The sequence below is a fragment of the Mauremys mutica genome, chromosome 1, assembly GCF_020497125.1.
Source record: "Mauremys mutica isolate MM-2020 ecotype Southern chromosome 1, ASM2049712v1, whole genome shotgun sequence".
NCBI lineage: Eukaryota > Metazoa > Chordata > Testudines > Geoemydidae > Mauremys > Mauremys mutica.
The window spans coordinates 163,417,230-163,441,183 of record NC_059072.1 but is presented as its reverse complement, the minus strand read 5'-3'; the positions used below and the strand labels follow the sequence as shown (position 1 = coordinate 163,441,183).

The 23,954-nt window shown below is 41.1% G+C and overlaps 1 protein-coding gene across 5 annotated transcripts in view; it reads right to left on the bottom strand.

Annotated features, from left to right (window-relative positions):
- The window catches only part of NME7 (NME/NM23 family member 7), a 199,506-nt gene that overhangs the window by 70,275 nt on the left and 105,277 nt on the right, over positions 1-23,954 (bottom strand). For all 5 annotated transcript variants that reach the window (XM_045001697.1, XM_045001700.1, XM_045001698.1 and 2 more), the window contains exons 8-9: positions 5,530-5,594; positions 3,893-3,961 (exon numbers count right to left, since the gene is read on the bottom strand). In XM_045001697.1, the coding sequence (XP_044857632.1) occupies positions 3,893-3,961; positions 5,530-5,594 (134 nt within the window). The remainder of the gene's footprint in view (positions 1-3,892; positions 3,962-5,529; positions 5,595-23,954) is intronic.

The following is a 23,954-nucleotide window of genomic DNA, read 5'->3' as shown; positions in this document are numbered from 1 at the left end:
ACATTAGGAATGGTAACATACAGAAGCCAGTAGGAGAACACTTCAACCTCCCTGGACATTTAATAACAGATTTAAATGTAGCCATCCTTCAACAAAAAAACTTCAAAAACAGACTTCAAAGAGAAACTGCAGAGCTACAATTCATTTGCAAACTTAACACCATCATTTTGGGCTTGAATAGGGACTGGGAGTGGCTGGCTCACTACAAAAGCAATTTTCCCTCTCTGGGTATTGACCCTTCCTCATCAATTATTGGGAGTGGACCACATCCACCCTGAGTGAATTGGCCCTGTCAAGACTGGTTCTCCACTTGTAAGGTAACTCCCTTCTCTTCATGTGCCAGTATATTTATGCCTGTATCTGTAATTTTCATTCCTTGCATCTGAAGAAGTGGGGTTTCTTACCCACGAAAGCTTATGCCCAAATAAATCTGTTAGTCTTTAAGGTGCCACCGGACTTCTCATTGTTTTTGTGGATACAGACTAACATGGCTACCCCTCTGATATCTAAAGATTGTTTTAATTAAGATACATTATAGCTCAAAGATATCTCATCATGGAATAGGGATTATAAATTCTAATTCTAGAGTATGAGACAATATATTTATATAATGGTTAAGAAAAGTTTTGTCAATGAGTTCCAATGGTTCATGGATTAGGGACCCAATCTTATGGGGTTCCAGAGGCTTCTGTATAGATTATTTAGGTTAATCTTTCTATCTACCCAATGGGTCTCAGTGCTCAGTCTAGAAGATACCATCAGAGATGCTTAGTTTTGCAGTTCTCAAACTGTGGATGCGTGTCTCCAGAGATAACATGCTTGTTAACAGCAAAAATGTTTTTAAAATAAATAAATAAATAAATAAATAAATATCCAGAGGTGAGAAATAACAGACCTCAGCTCTATTGTCCCTCTACAAATGTGCACACAGAGTCAATCCCTTTCTTCTCTCTAAAAGTGCAAAGTTTTAAAAAGTTCAATGAATAGAATGTTGGGGGCAGAATAGATCTGGACAAGGAGAAGTCTGGAGATAAATGTGAGAAGGGAGGGACAGACAATAGAAACAAAAGTGAAACTGTTTGAGCAGCATATTCCAGAACTCTTGAGGTCTTTCTGAGTGTAGCCTTCATTGATTTGAGATCTACCACATCATTCTCTCACTAGAAAGGAAAATCAATAATGTCAGCAGGCCATAAAAGAGACCCATTTTGGGAATGTTTTAATGAAGTTCCTCTACCGGTGAGTAAGACAGGCATGTGTGCAAAATGCAAACAGTGCAACAAAGAAATGCAAGACCTGGTTGCCCGAATGAAACAACATCATGAGAAGTGTTCCTTCTCAGGAGGAAGCTGCGTTGAAGATGATGAAAGGAACATGTCTGAATATGCAGGATCTTCAGGTTGGTAAACTTTTTAATGTCATACTTCTTTCTTAAGGACTGCCTGTCTTCCTCCTAGACCATTCTTGAATTCTCATGTTTGATCAAAAAATATAGTTGTTACTCTATGGTACTATCATTTTAGATGCAGTTGTGATAAAAGATAAATAGCTGAAATAGGCAGATCTTCCTTTTACAATTTCACCTTTAAAGTAGTACTGAGTGTCAGTGAATGCAATGAGTAATACTAAATGAGCAGTATGGTAATAATAATTAAACTGCATTGACTTATTTTGTTTAGGAGAAACCATCCTCAACATACAGGATTCTGAAGACTCTCCACCTTCAAGATCACCATCATTTTATATAGTTTAAGAGTTATCTGCCAATGATAGTGTTTCAGTCACATCATGTATGTCACAGTCACAGTATATCACCTGTAGCAAAAAGAAAAAAAAATCTCCATCATCCAAAAACAACCATAGATAAGTTTGTGATAAGAACCAGGAGATTACAAAAAGAGGTAATTGATGAAAAAATTTCCCGGTTTGTTTATGCAACAAACTCTCCTTTCTGTATGATTGAGAACTCACACTTCATTAACATGGTTCAGTCATTAAGACCAGGATACAGTCCACTCAACAGAGCAGATGTCACAGGCAAACAGCTGGATAAAGTATATGAAAGAGAAATTGAGCAGTGTGCAAAAGGTCTAGAGGATAAAATTGTTAACCTGAGTCTTGATGGGTGGAGCAATGTCCACAATGATCCTGTTGTATGTGCTGGTGTGACAACAGAAGAAGGGAATGTCTTCCTTACAGAAACAACTGATACATCAGGAAATGCACACACAGCAGAATACTTACAAGAAGTAGCTGTAAAAGCTATAACAAACTGTGAAAAAAAATTCAAACATCTAGTATGCAGCTTGGTCACAGACAATGCTGCAAATGTATCTAAGATGAGAAGAAATTATTTAGAAGAGAGTCCCAAGCTAATAACATACAGTTGCAGTGGTCATTTGATGCACCTCCTAGCCAAAGATTTCAGTATTCCAGAAATAAAGGCTAATGTTGTTGAAATTGCAAAATACTTCCGTAACAACCACTTTGCAGCAGCTGCTCTGAAAAAAGTGGGAGGAACCAAGCTAACTCTCCCAGAAGACGTGCGATGGAACGCAGTAGTGGACTGTTTTGAGCACTAGATCAAGAATTGGCCTAATCTGATGACATTTTGTGAACAAAATCATGAAAAAATAGATAGCACTATCACAGCCAAAGTTCTCAACATTGGGCTTAAGAGAAATGTTGAACACATGCTGAGTACCCTGAAGCCTATATCTGTAGCCTTGAACAAAATGCAGGGAAATTGCTCTTTTATTGCTGACTGTTGAAATTTGGAAGGAACTGAGTGAGATCTTAAAAAGAGAAATATGCAACGACAGAGTTAAATTACAAGCATTAAAAAAAACGAATGGCACAAGCACTATCGCCAGCTCATTTTCCTGCAAATATTCTCAATACTCGGTACCAGGGTCAAACCTTAACTGCTGAAGAAAGAGTCGGTTATGACATGGACATCCAGCAATCATCCCTCCATAATGCCAACTATAATAAACTTCAGAGCTAAGGGTGAACCATTCAAGAAATATGTTTGCTGATGATGATTTAAAGAGAGTCTCACCAGTGAACTGGTGAAAGTCACTTAAGCACTTGGATTCAGAGACGGAAGTGATAATCTCACTTTTAATAGCAGTAGCACTCCAAGGCATAAAAGTCAAATGGCCAGGTCCCTTTGGAGTGCTGGTACCTTAATCCATATAACTTACATACTTCACAGGGACATTGTAAGACTCTTTGCATTACTGTTTGCACAGTGCACTGAAATCCTCAGAGGGAGGGTGTTGCAGAAATACAAAGTCACCTTATTATATTCCCATTGGTCCACAAGCACCGAGGAAGCCTTCAGTGCCAGTGCTCAAAGGCATTACAATGTACACAGACATCAAACCCCACTGAGGTTACAATATGCCTATTGGACCACAGCAATTTCACAGAAATTCAAAAGACAGATCAACTTACATATGACGTTTACCATCCGACCATCATAAAAATACTCAAACACCCCAGGACCCACTGAGGAGAAAGGAATAAATACATACAGAGTTTCCAGGCCAAACCACTTTTGAAATAGGACATTCAACAACAATATAAAACTAGACATTACACCAGCTCTACTAAAGTGAAATAGCTCAGTTCTGTTTTTCCAATCTGTTCTATTTCATAAATATCTTGGCCCAATGGTCCTTCACTTTTCCCACAAAAAATTCTCCTGTCTCAGAGTATACATGAGGAATTTCAGATGGATTGGTTCATTCTGGACCAACTCAGGGAGTATTTAAAATCAGACTCTTGATATAACTCTAGGTCACAATCCTAAGTACAGAGAGAAATGACCACCTCTCCTTAATTGCTATCTTATTTTTTAGTAGATTCTTTTCTAGTTTATACTTACAGCGTATTCAGCAACAACACCTTTGTAAATCTCATAGAATTCTTCCACATTCGCACGTTCCATGTTGAACTATGCAAAGGAAAAGGGTGAAAATGTTAGCCCAGGGGTTCTCAGACTTTTGTACTGGTGACCCCTTTCACAAAGCAAGCCTCTGAGGGTGACCCCCCTTATATATTAAAAACATCTTTTTATATATTTAACACCATTATAAATAGTGGAGGCAAAGTGGGGTTTGGGGTGGAGGCTGACAGCTCGCGACCCCCCATGTAATAACCTCACGACCCCCTGAGGGGTCCTGACCCCCAGTTTGAGAACCCCTGTGTTAGCCAGGAGAAAACTCAGGAGAAAAATCCAGCAAGCATTTAGCATACTCTATTTACCCCATAAAGTATTTTGATGGGTTCCCCTGTGATAGGAAGGAAGGCTTTGAAGGATTCTTTTGCTGATGATGCACGGGGCAGATAGGTTCCAGATCATTCTTCAATAGCCCAGCAAGCCCATACAGCTAAGCAGTAAATATTGTATTTTCTCCATGAAGTTGGCAGATACCACTTAAAGATAAATCAGGAGCAGGATGGATTCAATAAAACCATTTTTACACAGTTCCTTTGCTGACCATAACTGTACTCTAAATTCCAAATTTGATTAGAAAGCCCAGAATGTCAGCTTGCACTAATTGATTCCATTAATGGAGTCTCAATGAGCAAGCAAATAGGCCAAGGAGGCTGAACTACCTTTTGAATTCTAGTGTGTGTCCTTCCAGGTCAGAATTGAGGCATATTAGCAGGGGTTATGTGGAGGAAACGTTTCCTTTATTTCTTCCCATGTTGAAACTGCTTTGTGGCCAAATAGATGATTTCGGTCTCAAAGGCTTTCACAGGTATTAAGGGTGGGATTTTCAAAATCCCTTAGGCAACTTTTAAAATCCTATCTTAAATTCTCACTAAATGTTATATAAAAAAAACTCTAAGCAGATTATTATTAATACCTAGCACTTTTCATGAGTAGATCTCAAAGTGCTTTATAAAAGACGTCAGTATTATTACTGCCATTTTACAGATGAAGAAACTGAGGCACAGAGAGGCAAAGTGACTTGGACTTGTCCAAGATCCCCCATCAGCGATACACCAGCCATAAATTTAAAAGAAAAAAATCCCAATGTTGACAACCTTGACAACACATCTACAAAAATAACTGTCCCCTCAAAAAAGTGAAAACACAAAATGAAAACAATCCTACCTCAAAATCCTGCAACAACCATATCACCCAATCAAACAGAAACAAAAACATATCCCCAAACAGTTCTGATCCTAAAAAAGGGAGAGGCACCAGAGACTCCATGAAGTCCACTAGGGACTCTGTTATTGCTGTTGATTTTATGTGGAAGACACTCACATACTACAATGAGAGGCAGCAGTATAAAATCTTAAGACAGAGACTCATTCTGCATCACAGATGTACATAGAAGTGCCAGGCTTCAAATATTCTTCCCAATACATCTTTAATTTGACAGTCCACGTTCCTATGTTGAGATTTTTTTTAAATTAAAAGAAAGTGGCAATCATGCAACTTTGCTCTAGATCCAGTTAAAATGGGAAACGGAAACATATGAAATGCAAGAACATACCGGTACTTACCAACTGCAAAGCCGAGATTTCAAAACCCCCATCAAGGATGGCTTTTATGATCTTTCCAGTTAGCCCTTTGGAGATACAAACACACACATTCATAAACGAATTAATGAAATTTACAGTATATAAGTATACCAGGTACTTCATATACTACCTGTTTTCTTGTCAAAACACAGCATTTATGTTATATCTATAAAGCTGAAATATGCAGCAGAGCAGAATTCAGATATCCTAACCTTTCTGAGATCCTTTGGAAGTGATTCTCCAAGTGAGTTTTCATTCAGTTGTTGAAATAACTTTTTGCAGCTATGTATGAATAATGTGATTGGTGAAATACTGGCCATATTGAAGTCAATGACAAAACTCCCATTGACTTCACCCTATATTTGCACCCAAAACTCCATTTATATAAACATCTATTTAAAATATTTAGATTGCAAGCTCCTCAGGATAGGGACTGTCTACTACTGTGTGTGAGTACAGCACAGTGGGGCCCCACTCTTGGTTAGTCCCTAGGCACAACTGTAACAAACATGATCAATTAAATGTGTACAAAAGCTCATCCCTGATGTAACTCCACTGAAGGTACAACAGAGAAAAATTTGGTCCCATACCTTTTAGGAGCTCGTTTTTTAAAACACTTACTATTCAGTATACCTACCCATCAACAAACCCACTGAAGTGGGGTGGGATGGGACTTGTGTTCACAGGATCAGGCCCTTTAAGAAACTATGTCAGTCTAGCATACAATGCAACAGTAGGCAGAACTTAGTAGAAACACTGTATCCACAGGATAACCCAGCTTGTGCTCCAGAACTTCCTGCAACTCTCAGGAGCACTTCATATAGTTCTTGGGGTTTCCAGACATTTGTTCAAGAACAAGCAGAGATGATCATAGAGATGTCCCCATACTGAAGATCAAATGATGTACTGGGAACTTGAAGTAAATGAACTGGTGCTCCCAGGATTTCTTCTTGTTCCAAGAAGGCATAGGGAATGGGAAAGAAGAGAGAGGGGAGAATGCCTCCCATTCTCTTCTAGTAGCCTGTCTTAGGGGCAGGGAGGGAGAGGATAAGGTGTATAGCCACAGAATAACCATACTGAGACATCTTGCCATTGTGTGTGATGTTTGTATTGAGGCATTGTTATTTCTTTAGATGAGTATACTGTGGCACACTATGGTGATGGATGCAATATAAACGCCTAGACAGTCAATAAGACAAAGAGATGGGGCTTACGCTTTGTCATTCAAAGTCCAATAAAGATATTTGGTAAAAAGTTTACCAAAAAGCAGAAAGCGCATGGAGTACAATGGATGAGAGTTACTGAGCAGAAACCATCACTCAATCTATAGGCGTTCAATGTAAAGTATTTGCTCAACAATTGCAGATATGGGGTGAAGTCCTGCTCCTATTGAAGTCAATGGCAAAACTTCCATTGACTTCAACGGAGCAAGGATTGACTTGGTCATTAAATACCTTAATTAACAATTCTCTACTATGAAAGGGTTTTTTTTTTTAGCACTGTACAGAATAAGCTCAGTAACTAAGACTATGACTGAAAACTAATACTCAAGTTTCCTAAATGCTCAGGACCTGAATTCTGCAGGACCCACCGATTTCTCCAGCATAGGGGCACGGAATTCTGAATCACACTAACATATTGACAGCAGCTTCAGCTAAATTCAAGAAGAGGGGCAAGTTCTTTAACTTGCGGATCTTTAAGGTTGCGGATCTCTCGAGGCATCTAGATAGACTTATGTGTAGTGCTGGGGAGGAGCCAGTGGTCGTGGCACATGTAGGTACCAATGACATAGGGAAGGGTAGGAGAGATGTCCTGGAAGCCAAATTTAGTCTGCTAGGGAAGAGACTGAAATCCAGGACCTCTATGGTGGCATTTTCAGAAATGCTCCCAGTTCCACGCGCAGGGCCAGGTACGCAGGCAGAGCTTCAGAGTCTCAATGCGTGGATGAGACGATGGTGTAGAGAGGAGGGGTTCACGTTCATTAGGAACTGGGGAAACTTCTGGGATGGGAGGAGCCTATACAGGAGAGATGGGCTCCACCTAAACCAAAGTGGAACCAGACTGCTGGCACTAAACATTAAAAAGGTTGTAGAGCAGTTTTTAAACTAGGAGATGGGGGAAAGCCGACTGCTGCAGAGGAGCGTGTGGATCGGACACAGACTTCTCTTAGGGGAGAGTCTGATGATAGAGAATCTCCAGGTTATAGTCAGGAGCAGAGGACTGAAAAGTATAATGTAAGGGCCGGATCAGATGATAAACAGTCACATAAAAAAGAATCTGGCACATCAGAAAAAGGCAAGCTAATAAACAGGGACAAGCTTTTAAAGTGCTTGTACACAAATGCCAGAAGTCTAAATAATAAGATGGGTGAACTAGAGTGCCTTGTGATAAAGGAGGATATAGATATAATAGGCATCACAGAAACCTGGTGGACTGAGAGCAACCAATGGGACACAATCATTCCGGGGTACAAAATATATCGGAAGGACAGAACAGGTCGTGCAGGGGGAGGAGTGGCACTATATGTGAAAGAAAGTGTAGATTCAAATGAAGTAAAAATCGTAAGCGAATCCACATGTTCCATAGAGTCTCTATGGATAGAAATTTCATGCTCTAGTAAAAATATAACAGTAGGGATCTATTATCGACCACCTGACCAGGACAGTAATAGTGATGATGAAATGCTAAGGGAAATTAGAGAGGCTATCAAAATTAAGAACCCAATAATAGTGGGGGATTTCAATTATCCCCATATTGATTGGGAACATTTCACTTCAGGACGAAATGCAGAGATAAAATTTCTCAATACTTTAAATGATTGCTTCATGGAGCAGCTGGTACGGGAACCCACAAGGGGAGAGGCAACTCTAGATTTAATCCTGAGTGGAGCGCAGGAGCTGGTCCAAGAGGTAACTATAGCAGGACCGCTTGGAAATAGTGACCATAATACAATAGCATTCAACATCCCTGTGGTGGGAAGAACACAACTGCCCAACACTGTGGCATTTAATTTCAAAAGGGGGAACTATACAAAAATGAGGGGGTTAGTTAGACAAAAGTTAAAAGGTACAGTGACTAAAGTGAAATCCCTGAAAGTTGCATGGGCCCTTTTTAAAGACACCATAATAGAGGCCCAACTTCAATGTATACCCCAAATTAAGAAAAACAGTAAAAGAACTAAAAAAGAGCCACCGTGGCTTAACAACCATGTAAAAGAAGCAGTGAGAGATAAAAAGACTTCCTTTAAAAAGTGGAAGTCAAATCCTAGTGAGGCAAATAGAAAGGAGCACAAACACTGCCAACTTAAATGCAAGAGTGTAATAAGAAAAGCCAAAGAGGAGTTTGAAGAACGGCTAGCCAAAAACTCCAAAGCTAATAATAAAATGTTTTTTAAGTACATCAGAAGCAGGAAGCCTGCTAAACAACCAGTGGGGCCCCTTGATGATCAAAATACAAAAGGAGCGCTTAAAGACGATAAAGTTATTGCGGAGAAACTAAATGGATTCTTTGCTTCAGTCTTCACGGCTGAGGATGTTAGGGAGATTCCCAAACCTGAGCTGGCTTTTGTAGGTGACAAATCTGAGGAATGTCACAGATTGAAGTGTCACTAGAGGTGGTTTTGGAATTAATTGATAAACTCAACATTAACAAGTCACCGGGACCAGATGGCATTCACCCAAGAGTTCTGAAAGAACTCAAATGTGAACTTGCGGAACTATTAACTAAGGTTTGTAACCTGTCCTTTAAATCGGCTTCGGTACCCAATGACTGGAAATTAGCTAATGTAACGCCAATATTTAAAAAGGGCTCTAGGGGTGATCCCAGCAATTACAGACCGGTAAGTCTAACGTCGGTACCGGGCAAATTAGTTGAAACAATAGTAAAGAATAAAATTGTCAGACACATAGATAAACAAACTCTTGAGCAATAGTCAACATGGTTTATGTAAAGGGAAATCGTGTCTTACTAATCTATTAGAATTCTTTGAAGGGGTCAACAAACATGTGGACAAGGGAGATCCGGTGAACATAGTGTACTTGGATTTCCAGAAAGCCTTTGACAAGGTCCCTCACCAAAGGCTCTTACGTAAATTAAGCTGTCATGGGATAAAAGGGAAGGTCCTTTCATGGATTGAGAACTGGTTAAAGGACAGGGAACAAAGGGTAGGAATTAATGGTAAATTCTCAGAATGGAGAGGGGTAACTAGTGGTGTTCCCCAAGAGTCAGTCCTCGGACCAATCCTATTCAATTTATTCATAAATGATCTGGAGAAAGGGGTAAACAGTGAGGTGGCCTAGTTTGCAGATGATACTAAACTTCTCAAGATAGTTAAGACCAAAGCAGATTGTGAAGAACTTCAAAAAGATCTCACAAAACTAAGTGATTGGGCAACAAAATGGCAAATGAAATTTAATGTGGATAAATGTAAAGTAATGCACATTGGAAAAAATAACCCCAACTATACATACAACATGATGGGGGCTAACTTAGCTACAACGAGTCAGGAAAAAGATCTTGGCGTCATCGTGGATAGTTCTCTGAAGATGTCCACGCAGTGTGCAGAGGCGGTCAAAAAAGCAAATAGGATGTTAGGAATCATTAAAAAGGGGATAGAGAATAAGACTGAGAATATATTATTGCCCTTATATAAATCCATGGTACGCCCACATCTCGAATACTGTGTACAGATGTGGTCTCCTCACCTCAAAAAAGATATTCTAGCACTAGAAAAGGTTCAGAAAAGGGCAACTAAAATGATTAGGGGTTTAGAGAGGGTCCCATACGAGGAAAGATTAAAGAGGCTAGGACTCTTCAGCTTGGAAAAGAGAAGACTAAGGGGGGACATGATAGAGGTATATAAAATCATGAGTGATGTTGAGAAAGTGGATAAGGAAAAGTTATTTACTTATTCCCATAATACAAGAACTAGGGGTCACCAAATGAAATTAATAGGCAGCAGGTTTAAAACAAATAAAAGGAAGTTCTTCTTCACGCAGCGCACAGTCAACTTGTGGAACTCCTTACCTGAGGAGGTTGTGAAGGCTAGGACTATAACAATGTTTAAAAGGGGACTGGATAAATTCATGGTGGCTAAGTCCATAAATGGCTATTAGCCAGAATGGGTAAGAATGGTGTCCCTAGCCTCTGTTCGTCAGAGGATGGAGATGGATGGCAGGAGAGAGATCACTTGATCATTGCCTGTTAGGTTCACTCCCTCTGGGGTACCTGGCATTGGCCACTGTCGGTAGACAGATACTGGGCTAGATGGACCTTTGGTCTGACCCGGTACGGCTTCTTATATGTTCTTAATTGATTTAGTGCAGTACCTCCAATATTGGCTTCTGTTGTTTTCATGTTAAAGTCAATACAAATTGCCATTTGAGGAAGCATTTCAATTTATGCTTTCCCCCAAAATTTCCCGTTTTCAAAATGTGACCTATTTTTGTTATTGAGGGAAATCTGGAGGTTTTGGCATCTGGCTGGGGGCCAGCTGTTTGGAATTTTGGCATTTAGAAATGAGTGGAGACCGAGTTTTTGGTGTCAAGGTATGTTTTGATATGGTGCCTCACAAACATTAATAAATGTATCGTCACAATACTCCTGTGAGATTGGTAAAATGGGATAACATCTACTCTATGGGGAATGGTTTCAGAGAAGCAGCCGCGTTAGTCTGTATCCACAAACAGAACAGGAGTACGTGTGGCACCTTAGAGACTAACAAATTTATCTGAGCATAAGCTTTCGTGGGCTACAGCCCACTTCTTCGGATGGGCTGTAGCCCACAAAAGCTTATGCTCAAATAAATTTGTTAGTCTCTAAGGTGCCACACGTACTCCTGTTCTTCTTCCTATGGGGACTGAGGCACAGACAGATGAATGTGCCCAAGGTCACACAAGAAACCTGAGGTAGAATCTATCTTAATTAGTCATATGGCCCCTCCCTTACCACAGTATCTAAGCAGCTCCTAATTTTTAATGTATTTAACCTCACAACACCCCTGTAGGTAGGTAAATATTATCCCCATTATACAGAGAGCTGACCGAGGCACAGAGATATAATGGGTATGTCTACACTGCAATGTAAGCTCAGGCTCAGATTCAGGTTTGAGCTCAAACCCCCTTTCCATCTACAAACAAATCTCTCAGATTGACTTGGACCTAGGATCCCAGGACTGAGTCAAGACCAGACCCAGTGTTCGAGCCCTATTGCTTTGCAGTGTAGACTCAGCCTAACTGACTTGCCCCAGGTCACTCAGGAAATCTGTGGCAGAGAAGGGAATTGTCACTGTGACATTGTACCCCATAATGCTTTATGGAAATATGCTTATGAAAGTAAATATGACATAACTGGAATGTTACCTGGCCTATCTAGCATAAAATATATGTCTGCAAAGATTATGATCTACTGAATATCTTCCGCTAGCTCAAGACAGAGCCTCTCCACCCCCAAAGGATACCCGAAAGAAACTGGAACAAAGGACAGTAACCACGGGGGTGTGAGCGATTGCTGGACCCATAGAAAGAGGCTAGTCTGTAAAAGAAGTTTACTGGAACATCTCTGAGGGTGAGGTTTCATCTGTATTACTGTATTAGGCATAGACTTGCGTATTTTATTTTATTTTGTTTGGTAATTTACTTTGTTCTGTCTGTTACTAGTTGGAACCACTTAAAACCTACTTTTTGTATTTAATAAAATCACTTTTTACTTATTAATTAACCCAGAGTATGTATTAATACCTGTGCGGGCAAACAGCTGTGCATCTCTCTCTATCAGTGTTCTAGAGGGCGAACAATTTATGAGTTTACCCTGTATAAAGCTTATACAGGGTAAAACAGATTTATTTGGGGTTTGGACCCCACTGGGAGTTGGGCATCTGAATGCTGGAGACAGGAACACTTCTTAAGCTGTTTTCAGTTAAGCCTGCAGCTTTTGGGGGACGTGGTTCAGACCTGGGTCTGGGTTTGCAGCAGGCTAGCATGTCTGGCTCAAACCAGGCAGGGCACTGGAGTCCCAAGTTGGCAGGTAAAACAGGTTAGAAGTAGTCTCAGCACATCAGTTGGCAGTTCCCAAGAGGGTTTCTGTGATCCAACCCATCACAGTCACCATTCTACATTCAACAATTAAGGGATTATTAGTACAGTTGCAGAGAAAAAAGAGGAAGGGATCCTCCATCCCCTAAATTCCTGCAACCAACAGCCACATTTTTGGGGGGAGCCAAGGAAGAAAGAGAAGAAGCAAAGGAATAGCAAAGGCTGAACTACTTGTTGTGAAATGGCTGCTATACCATGGGCTGAAGAGCTCTGTTTTTAAACTTTATCATAAATAACGGTTAGCCATTCACCAGTCTATCTGGTTGGCACACGCACACTGTTTGATTAAAATATTCATCATGTATCTGGGCCTGTGGGTAACAAAGACTTGCTCTCTACTGGACTTTTATACTCACCAGTTTTAAATGCGGTTAGTAAAATCTATGTTGTAGAGGAATAAAGGATACCAGAATTCTACCATTCAACTTTTTGTGTTTCTTCTTTACTAAGGTTATTAAGATTTTGCTCATCTGGGGGAGAGAAGACAGACTACTTTGTGAGAGGGGATCAGATATGTTTGGGAAACTTTAACCCAGTTCCTTTGGCACCAAGTTCTTTAAATAATGAACCACGATAGATCTATCAATATGTACTTTTCTCCCATGGCACTTTCTGATTTTATCCTAGCTGCAGAATTTCTTGTGCTTCCAGAAAGATCACTCAGTACTACAGCGATTCAAAAGCTGAACCAATGGAATTCATTTCACTGGCCCATGTCATCCTCTCCCATAGCAAAATGTCTGGGAGAAGAATTCCCCCCCCAAAATCTCCTCATGATAATCCTCCTCAACTATTCAGAGTAAGAGGGTTAGAACTGCCCCCCCACTGAAAAGGCCACTGGGCAAACTTATAAATCTGGCTAGGCAGGCCAGTCATCCAGTTCTAAGTTGGATAGTCCTGTTTTTTCAAGGTCTATCCTGTCCGGTATGGATATAAAACCGGTCATGTTTTATCCGATATCATGCTGCACAGGATGGAGGATGCTATTTTGAAGAGTTCGCTACTCCGCCCCCGCGTGCATGCCAGACAAGGCCAGTTTAAAATCTCAACAGAATAATCTACTGTTAACACCACCACCCCCGTGCTTATATAGCAACTCATCTCATCAGAGTACTTCACAAACAGATATCAAGCCACACGCCACATCTTTGCTGGGGGGATTATCATCTCTACTTCCCAGGAGTGGAAACTGAGGCCCAGAGAGGATAAGTGATTTGCCAAAAGCCTGATAGCAAATCAGTGGCAGAGCGGGGACTAGAACCCTAGAGTGCTGGCTCCCACTGCCCCGCTTTAACCAATAGACAGGTGCCCTTTTCCTAATAACAATGCACTTGCAGAATATAAATGGAGCAATACAGAAAAAAAACCCAAACAGATGGCAACCCTAGAGCAATAGAGTGGCAAACTCCCATAGTCCAGGTCCACGGTTTCAGCCAATTGCAGTAGTGGAAGGGGTTATGTGCTCACATTTCTGAGTATATAGGGGTGGGAAGGAAGAATTAATTAGAGTCATTTCAGCAGCTTACAATAATTTATGACTTTAAAAAAAAAAGAGTAACCACTTTAAAATCCAGGTGAATAGTATAACAAGCTACTTCTTAAAGACCCTCCAAACAGGGATAGTACATATTTAAGTGCAGTAAGAAGCCAAAGCAAATCAAAGCTGCAGATTAGGGGCTAGTTAGGATTAATTTTCAGTGACAACGTACAAAAGAAATCACAGGCATTACTAAATACAACTGGAGGAATTTAACGCTAATCCTGGCAAATATGCATAACAAATAACCTTCGGCATAAAAACGGAGAGAGAAAGCTTTGTGTCTCCTAGACAGCATTAGGTTACTAGGCACTAACACTGGACAGATAATCTTCAAGCATATTTTAATCAGATGAACAGATGAGGCATTAGATCTCACTGGCTGCAGTGCTTTTCAGCAATTTGCTACCTTGTAATATGCACAAATAATTTTTCAATCATATATAATAAAAGAGTAGTGAAGAACATCAGGCTTCATAAGATGATACAAATGCTTGCAAAACAATTGACTGGAGTGACATGCCTGGTTTACAGATTCCACATGTTCATTTAATAATTGATTTGTCAATTCCCAGCTCTATTAGCCAGTAGCCCAACTCTGGACAGTAATGGGTAGAGATGCTAAGTTCCCTTCACTTCTCCTGGGATTTGCCATCCTACTTGAGCTTTTCAGAGAGTACTAAGTCATCAGTTGGGGGCAGTGTGTCATCTAGATAAATCAGAACACTGGCTTCCCTTCTCCCTCCTGTATTAATTCATCTGCATAATGCTCTGCCCCTAGTTAAACACATTTCACTCCTGCAGTGTGTCTTTTAAAAGGGGAAAAAATAGTTTCTGCACAGGAACATGAAAATTGCCAAATTGGTTCAAACAATGATCCATCTAACACAGTGGTTTTCAAACTTTTTTTCTGGCGACCCAGATGAAGAAAATTGTTAATATCCACGACCCAACAGAGCCAGGGATAGAATCATAGACTTTAAGGTCAGAAGGGACCATTATGATCATCTAGTCTGACCTCCTGCACAATGCAGGCCACAGAATCTCACCCACCCACTCCTGTATCAAACCTGTGTCTGAGCCACTGAAGTCCTCAAATCATGGTTTAAAGAGTTCAAGGTGCAGAGAATCCTCCAGCAAGTGACCCGTGCCCCACGCTGCAGAGGAAGGTGAAAAACCTCCACGGCTTCTGCAAATCTGCCCCAGAGGAAAATTCCTTCCCGACCCCAAATATGGCCATCAGCTAAACCCTGAGCATATGGGCAAGACTCACCAGCCAGGAATTCTCTGTAGTAATTCAGATCCCACCCCATCTAGTGTCCCATCACAGGCCATTGGGCATATTTACCACTAATAGTCAAAGATCAATTAATTGCCAAAATTAGGCTATCCCATTATACCATCCCTTCCATAAACTTATCAAGCTTAGTCTTGAAGCCAGGTATGTCTTTTGCCCCCACTAAACCCCTTGGAAGGCTGTTCCAGAACTTCACTCCTCTGATGGTTAGAATGAGGGGTTTGGGGTGTGGGAGGGGGCTCAGGGCTAGGACAGAGGGTTGGGGTGCAGGAGAGAGTCAGGGCTCTGGGCTGGGGCCATGGATGAGGAGTTTGGGATGCAGGAAAGGACTTTGGGTTTGAGGGGGCTCATGGCTGGGGTTGAGGATTAGGGTACGGGATTGGGGCGCGGGTTTACCTCGGGCGGCTCCCAGTCAGCAGTGCAGCAGGGGTGTTAAAGCAGGCTTCCTGCCTGTCCCGGAACTGTGGACCGTGCTGCGCCCCAGAAGCAACCAGCAGCAGGTCTGGCTCCTAGGTGGAGGCACGCAAGCTGCTCCGCGTGGCTCTCGCCCGCAGGCCCCAACCCTCCCAACCGGCCAATGGGAATGCAGAGCCAGTGCTCAGGGCAGGAGCAGCACCTAGAGCCCCGTTGCCTCCCTGCCTAGGAGCCAGACCACCTGCTGGCCATTTCCGGGGCGCAGCGCCATGTCAGAACAGGTAGGAACTAGATGCCTTAGCTGGGCAGCACCACCGACAGGACTTTTAATGGCCCGGTTGGCGGTGCTGACCAGAGCCGCTGCGACCAAGTGTCTTCCATTCCACGACCCAGAACTGGGTCACAACCTGCAGTTTGAAAACCACTATTCTAATCCAATCTCCAGTATTGGAGGATTCAGGAGAAATGATTGGAGGACAACAATTCCATTTCACTGCAACTTTTGAGGTTCTGCTTGTTTTGTTTTCATTAGGCAGTGGAATGAAATCAAAACCTTTTGAATGTTTTTGTGCAAACAGAATTGTGTTAGAAAAGAGGAGGTGGGTGTACATCTCTCTCTCTCTCTTTCGCCTGGCAGTTAGGGTGCTCACCTGGGATGTGAGAGACCCAGGTTCAAGCCCCTGCTTTACCTGATTCAGAGCAGCACTTTTCATCCCACCACTTCAGGCAAAGCAGGGCCTAGAACTGGATCTCCCAAAAACAATACATCTTCAACAAAACTGAACATTTTCGTGAAGATGTTCCAACCAGCTCTATGCTTCAGAGCAAGGTACAAGAAACCCTGCAGTAGGAAGGGAGTTATGGGCTAACATGCTCATGGGGACTGTGATGGGGTGTAGTCTTCACACTGGCTCTGAGCAGGCTCAAGTAGGCCCAATCAATCAATTAGGCTCTAAACTGGGGGAATGAAGGGTGGGAAGAAAACCCTCATTAGGAGGAAGCTCACCTGAGCTGAGGGGGGCTGGGCTAGTATAAACCCAGGAAGCTGGCAGCCAGAAAGAAGTTTGCAGTCACCCTCTGTTTAGTAAAGAGGGAAGGAAGGAACCTGGGGAAAGCGTAGGACCCTGGAGGCCTGGTCCAGAGGGAAGGGTGTACCCTGAAGAGAGCCGGGTGAAGAAGAGAGCCTGTAGCATGTGGGGTATGAAGCAGCCCAGAGATAAGCAGCAAGGTTGGGGACTACACAGACATTGGCTGTGTGTTGTAGGGTCCCTGGGCTGGAACCCGGAGGAGAGGGCAGGCCCAGGTTCCCCTCCCTGCCACTGAGGAAGTGGCACTAGCGGGGCAGTGAACCAGAAGAGTGCCTGGGTCACTGTGGGAGTGACAGAGACTTGGATGGACTATACCCCAAAAGGGGGGAATGCTGAGTGACCAGACAAGAGGGCAGAGTCACAAAAAGAAGGCTGCGTTTCCTGGAGCGAGAGGATAACAGGGAAGACACCACCAGAGGAGGGCACAGGCCTGGCAGAGCTAATCCCCAGAACTGCCAGGAGGCAGTGACACCTGCAGCGGGTGGACCCCATGACAGGGACATTTCTTCCCAACTCATATCAGCTGTGGCCAGTTTCTATCCTGAAGACTGAGGTTTTCTATCCCTTCCAAACTTCTGGATGTTTCCTTAATTCTTACTAATTCAACTGCAGAGTCTTATCATTCATATAAATATACATTTTTTCTTACTCTTGCTAAGATCTTAGCCTCAGGTAAGCATTGAGGCCATGAATTCCACAGGCTAATTGTATATTGTATGAATATTGCTGTAGTGCCTAGAAGCCCCACTTATGGATCAGGATTCCACCATGCTCACTGTGCAAACACAAAACAAGGATTGTCCCTGCACCAAAGAGCTTACAATGTAAAGTATAAGACTAGACACAACAGATGGATACAGACTTACAGATGATGGAGTCCAAGGAAACAAACAATGAGACAATACTGGTCAGGATGAACACCAGTGATCTCAACACACCAGCGGCCTAACCATTGTCAAGTTTTTTTGTAAGCATCATAAAAAGGAAAGTTTGGAGGAGGGATCTGAAGGAGGATAATGAGGTAGCTTTGCAGTTGTGTGTGTAGAAGATGCTCAGGTTATGGGCCTGAATGACAGGCAGGATGGTGATGTTGTCCACACTGACTGAGAAAGGAGATGGGAGGACACTTGAGGGGGAAAAACTGAGATGTGTTTTAGCCATGTTGAACTTGCGCTGACAACTACAGACACCCACAAGGAAATATTAGAGAGACAGGCTGAGATTTCGGGTTCATTTTCACTGAACATGCCCTTGCTCTTGTATTAGGAGAAACTGGGACAGAAACCTCTGGTCTACCTTCCCTGTGCCATTCATTATTATGTGCATCTTTATTATGTCCCTTCTTACTCCTCTCGAAAGTAAATAGCCCCGTTCTTTTCAATCTCTTTTTTTAGATAGGGTGAACAGAACTGAACACAGTATTCAAGGTGAGGGTACACTATTGGTGTATATAATGGTATTCAAATATATTCAATATTACATTATAATATATATTATTTTTCATCCTATTTTCTATGCATCCTAACATTTTATTTGCAGATTTGAATGCTACTGCACACTGAACAGAGAACTTCATTGAGCTGTGCACAAAATGAAACCCAAGTATCTTCCCACAGATAACATATTGGAAGGAACAATTTGAATTACTCATTGACCTTACTTTATTAAATGTATTACCTTGCATTTGTCAATAATGACTCTCATCAGCTGTTGTGCTGTCAATTAACCTAGCTTTGTTAGGTCTCGCTGAAGTTCCTCACAGTTTTCTCTGGTCTTCACTGCCCTAAATACTTTTGCATCCTCTGCAAATATTGCCATCTCATTGTTCACCGACTTTTCCAGATCATTAATAAATATATTATAAACACTGATCTTAGTAGCGATCCTTGTGACACCCGTGTTCGTTTCTTGGTATGGTAAAAATTAATAATTTTTTCATAGTCTCTGCTTTCTGTCTCAGACAATTTCTGATCCAGTATTTTGCGCCTCACCCTGTAATTTTGGCCCATTTAAAGCAGATACTTAAACACACACTTGAGTCCATTCTTTTCCAGCAAAGCAGTTAAACTAAGCACATGCATAGATTTAAGCACATGCCATGCTTCGCTAAATGAAGGCCTTAGCTGCCTAAAAGCCTCTTGAGAAGGACTTTGTCCCAGGGTTTTTGGAAGTGCAGATGAATTATGTCTGCTGGTTCTGTTTTATCCACCTTCACAAAAGACATAAAGGATTTAATAGATTATGAAGCATAATTTTCCTTAGCAGAAGTCACAGTGGTTAGTCTTGATCATTTTCTGATTAGCTAGGTGTTTGTTTGTCTTTTAAATTATTTCAATCAGTTTTGCTAGTAATGAACTAAGGCTCACTAGTCTGTAATTCCCAGGATCACTCTTGGCACCTTTGTTTAAAAAGAGCTACATGCTCTCTTCTCTAATGTCTTGCACCTGAAAATCCCAAAGTGCTATATAAACATTAATTCATTTTCAATGTCCCGGCTTAAAAGATTTTTATTTTAAGACCTTCTCCCTCACATATACTAAAGACATTAATCTTCACAGGATGCAACCAGTATTCTCTATATTACATTAGGCCAATTATAGTAAAAAAACGGGAGATAAATGGCATCTTATTGTGCCATATGACAGAATATGGATATTTTGAGTTTCAGCAAGGAGTGGCTAAGGCCACAAGATCAGTTACAATCCTCTGAGGTATGTCTGCCTTTCAAATGCCTCCTCCTTCCACCCACTCATGAAAGCTGTCAAAAGTTAGAGAGAAGAGCAGATAGAATTCTTTGCTCTGATGTCTAGTTCACTTAGTATTCAGAAAAAGAAGAGAAGGGTTACCCATCAGTAACTGTTGTCCTTCAGAACCAACCTAATCATGAACATCTACCCTGAGCTAGTAAGACTAAATTACTAAAACAAGTAATCTAGAAACAACATAGGTTTGGCCTAAAAACCAAACAAAATACTTCAAGCATAGAGCAATGGATCCTCATGTCTACAGGTAACCGCAGAAAAAAGGGACTGAAGCAGTTGAGACAGCTCATCTCTTTCACAGACTTGGATAGAAATGTTGAGATCTGTGAGGGGTCACTTACATGGCCCGAAAGAGCATGGCTTTTCTAGATGGCTTTGAAAACTCAGCAGCACTCTACTGTCTTGAAAGTGGAAATATCAATTACCTGAGGTACTGATTTACACCACCTGCACAGATTTGTATTAATCCCACTTCCATTTTCTTTTGGCTGCTATTTTCCAACAAATATTTATTGATTTTTAAATTGCTGAATACTTTGAGTTCCTCACTGACCTTTCCATAACCTCTCATCTGTATAGCTTTAGTCACACAGTACAGGAATTCTGACTCTCATTATTATTATTAATATTATCATAGAACCTAGGTTTCTAGGATTAGATCAGTTCACAATGTAGTTGCCACTGACCTATTCATAATGCACACTTATCATTTGTGGAAAATATCTTTTGGGCACAAAATTTCTTGCACTTAGTCTGAATCTAGAAATGACTTTTTTTCTTGGGTGGGAGAGAAAATTTCAGAACAATCCATTCAGCCAGTTTTGAGTTATCTGAATATTTTTTTTAAAAGTGTCTATTTAAAAATATTTTCCAGACACATTTTCTCACACTGAAAACTGAAAAAGATTTTTTAATTTGGCATGTACCTAGTCCTGAATGAGAACTGCATGGTTTTCCTTCTTTGAAGAAAAACAGTTTTGAAATAATATACAATGCTCTCACATTATTGCAGCGTTTTTTCCTTTGGCGAAAACATATTGAGGTTTGGTGCTCTGTATAGTCATGGGAATATCCTTTCCAATTGCATCTTCATTTTATTTTGCCCAATTACACAAATCACTTTATTTTTACTATGTTAATAAAGGCAGAATTGTCACAAACCAATGAAAATTGGCTATTTTTGCAGTGGTGGCTTATCTCTTTTTCAATACATGACACATCTATGTAATATGCCAGTCAAGTGTACAATCTTGCTCTCATTTTGATACAGCACTATAACAGATTAAGTGCCCCTCTCATCCTCCAAAATCCTCTTTAAAAACCGACTTTATTTGCAAACCCCTCTCTACGCTTCCTCCGCAGACCATATTTCTGCACATGCTTGAGATTCAATTGTTGTCCTCTGTATTGTTTCTATCTGAGTTAGACTTGTCTTTGGAGTAGCAAACTACTCAAAATAAAAATAGAATAAAATAAAATAAAATACACTTTCTGCTTAAGTTTGCCCATCTATTAAATGAAGATAATACTGATGTTTACCTGCCTCACTGTGTTAGGAAGATTACTTAATATACAGTTCTATAAATGTGTAAGGCATTAAATAATTATTTAATCCTTAAAATTAAGCAAGAAGGTTTTGTTGATGTTCCTCTTACGATTTATTGTCTATTCAAAATAGGCCAAAGGTGAACTGATGTCACCTTATTACAGAGCATCTTCTTCAATGTGTGAGAGAGATTCTGCTCCCTTTGTTTTCCATTAGATTGCATTCTTAGTTGAAGACTATCTCATAGATTATAAGGCCAGAAGGAACCATTGTGATCATCTAGTCTGACCTCCTCTATAACACAGGCCATAGACTTCCCGGAATTAATTATTGCTTCAAGTCTAATAGCTGTTGTTGAACTAAAGCATATCTGTTTGAAAAACAGATTTTAAAATGGATTTTAAAATTGCCACTGATGGAGAATCCACTACTTCCTGTAAGTTATTCCAATGGTTTATTATCCACACTGTTAAAAAACTTGCACTTTATTTCTACTCTGAATAAGTCTAGGTTCAACTTCTAACCATTGGATCTTTAGACCTTCGTCTACTAGACTAAAAAGTTATTTATTATCCATCTTTTGTTCTGCATTTAGATACTTTTAGACTGATCGAGTCACCTCTTAACTGTCATTTTGTTAAACTCAAAAAGCTCAATCTGTTAAATTTAACACTATAAGGCATATTTTCCAATCCTTTAATCATTCTTGCAGCTCTCCTCTGAATCCTCTCTTATTTATCAACATCATTTGTGAATTGCAGACACCAGAACTAGACAAAGTATTCTAGAAGTTGTCGCACCAGTGCCAAATACAGAGGTAATATAATCTCCCTACCACTACTCAAGATTCCCCCATTTGTACATCCAAATATTGCATTATCTTTTTTGGCCACACATTCACACTGAGAACTCATGTCAGCTGATTATCAAGCATGACGCCAAGTCTTTTTCAGAGTCACTGCTTCCCAGGATAGGGTCCGAGATCCTGTAAGTATGGCCTGCATTTTTGCTCCTACACATCACTTTACTTTTAGTCATATTAAAATGTATATTGCTTTCTTCCACCCAGCTTATCAAGTCATAGAATCACAGAATATCAGGGTTGGAAGAGACCTCAGGAGGTCATCTAGTCCAACCCCCAGCTCAAAGCAGGACCAACCCCCAGACAGATTTTTGCCCCAGATCCCTAAATGGCCCCCTCAAGGATTAAACTCACAACCCTAGGTTTAGCAGGCCAATGCTCAACCCCCTGAGCTATCCCTCCCCTGAGATCATTCCCTTGCCCAGCGAAGCATAATCATGCTATAAAAGACCTATTGTTATGCACACAGACAAAGGACAGGGGTTAATTATTATAGGAAACAAACAAGAATTTCCTGCTCTTTTTCTTTTATTCTTAAGAACACAATTTCAAAATCTGACGTAAGTATGGGAGCTCAGCTCTGTGTGGCTTCCCACTCAAATTTCAGATAGTCCTTTAGAGCTCTGAATCTACGGGGTGAAAGCCTTCACTACTCTATGGCTTTCACCCCTGGAGATTCACCCATTATTCAAGCCATTCATCCAGGTAGGTCCCATGAAATCCCTAGTTCCATCAGGAAATGAGCTGGTTTGATGATCTATCGAGTTTTGTTCAATAACTTCATTAAATATTTGGATAATGGTATAGAGCAGGGATTCTCAAGCTTTTTCTTTCCAAGGCTTCCCCACCCAACAAGCTATAAAAACTCCACTGCCCACCTGTGCCACAACTGTTTTTTTGCATATAAAAGCCAGGGCCAGCATTACAGAGTAGGAAGCAGGGCAACTGCTCGGTGCACCATGCCACAGGGAGTCCTGCGAAGCTAAGGTGCTCAGGCTTCGGCTTCAGCCCCGAGTGGCAGGACTTAGAGCCCTGGGCTTCAGCCCCAAGTGGTGGGGGCTTCGGCTTTCTGCCCTGGGCCCGAGCAGGTCTAATGACAGCCCTGCTTGACAGACTTCCTGAAACCTGCTTGCGGTCCCCCAAGTGGACCCCAGACTCCTGGCTGAGAACCACTGGTATAGAGAGTACACTTATAAAGTTTGCAGATGATACCAAGCTGGGAGGGGGTAGCAAGTGCTTTGGAGAACAGGGTTAGAATTCAAAATGATGTTGATAAACTGGAGAAATGGCTGAAATAAATAGGATGAAATTCAATAAGGACAAATGCAAAATACTACATATAGGAAGGAATAATCAATTGCACAAATACAAAATGGTAAGTTTTCTGCCTAGAAAGAAGTACGGCAGAAAACGATCTGGGGGTTACAGAAGATCATAAACTAAATAGGAGTCAAAAAATGAGATACCATTATGAAAAAAGCAAACATCGTTTTGGGATGTATTAGCAGTTGTGTTGTAAGCAAGACATGAGAAGTAAATTCTTCCACTCTACTCAGCACTGATAAGACCTCAGCTGGAATACTGTGTCCAGTTCTGAGCAGCACACTTCATGTAAGATGTGGACATACTGGAGAAGCTCCAGAGAGCAAGAAAAATTAGTAAAGGTCTAGAAAACATGACCTACCAAGAAAGACTGGGGAAAAAAAATGGGTTTGTTTAGTTTGGAGAAGAGAAGACTGAGGGGGGAACATGATAACAATCTTTAAGTATGTAAAAGGTTGTTATAAAAAGGAAGATGATTGTGACACTG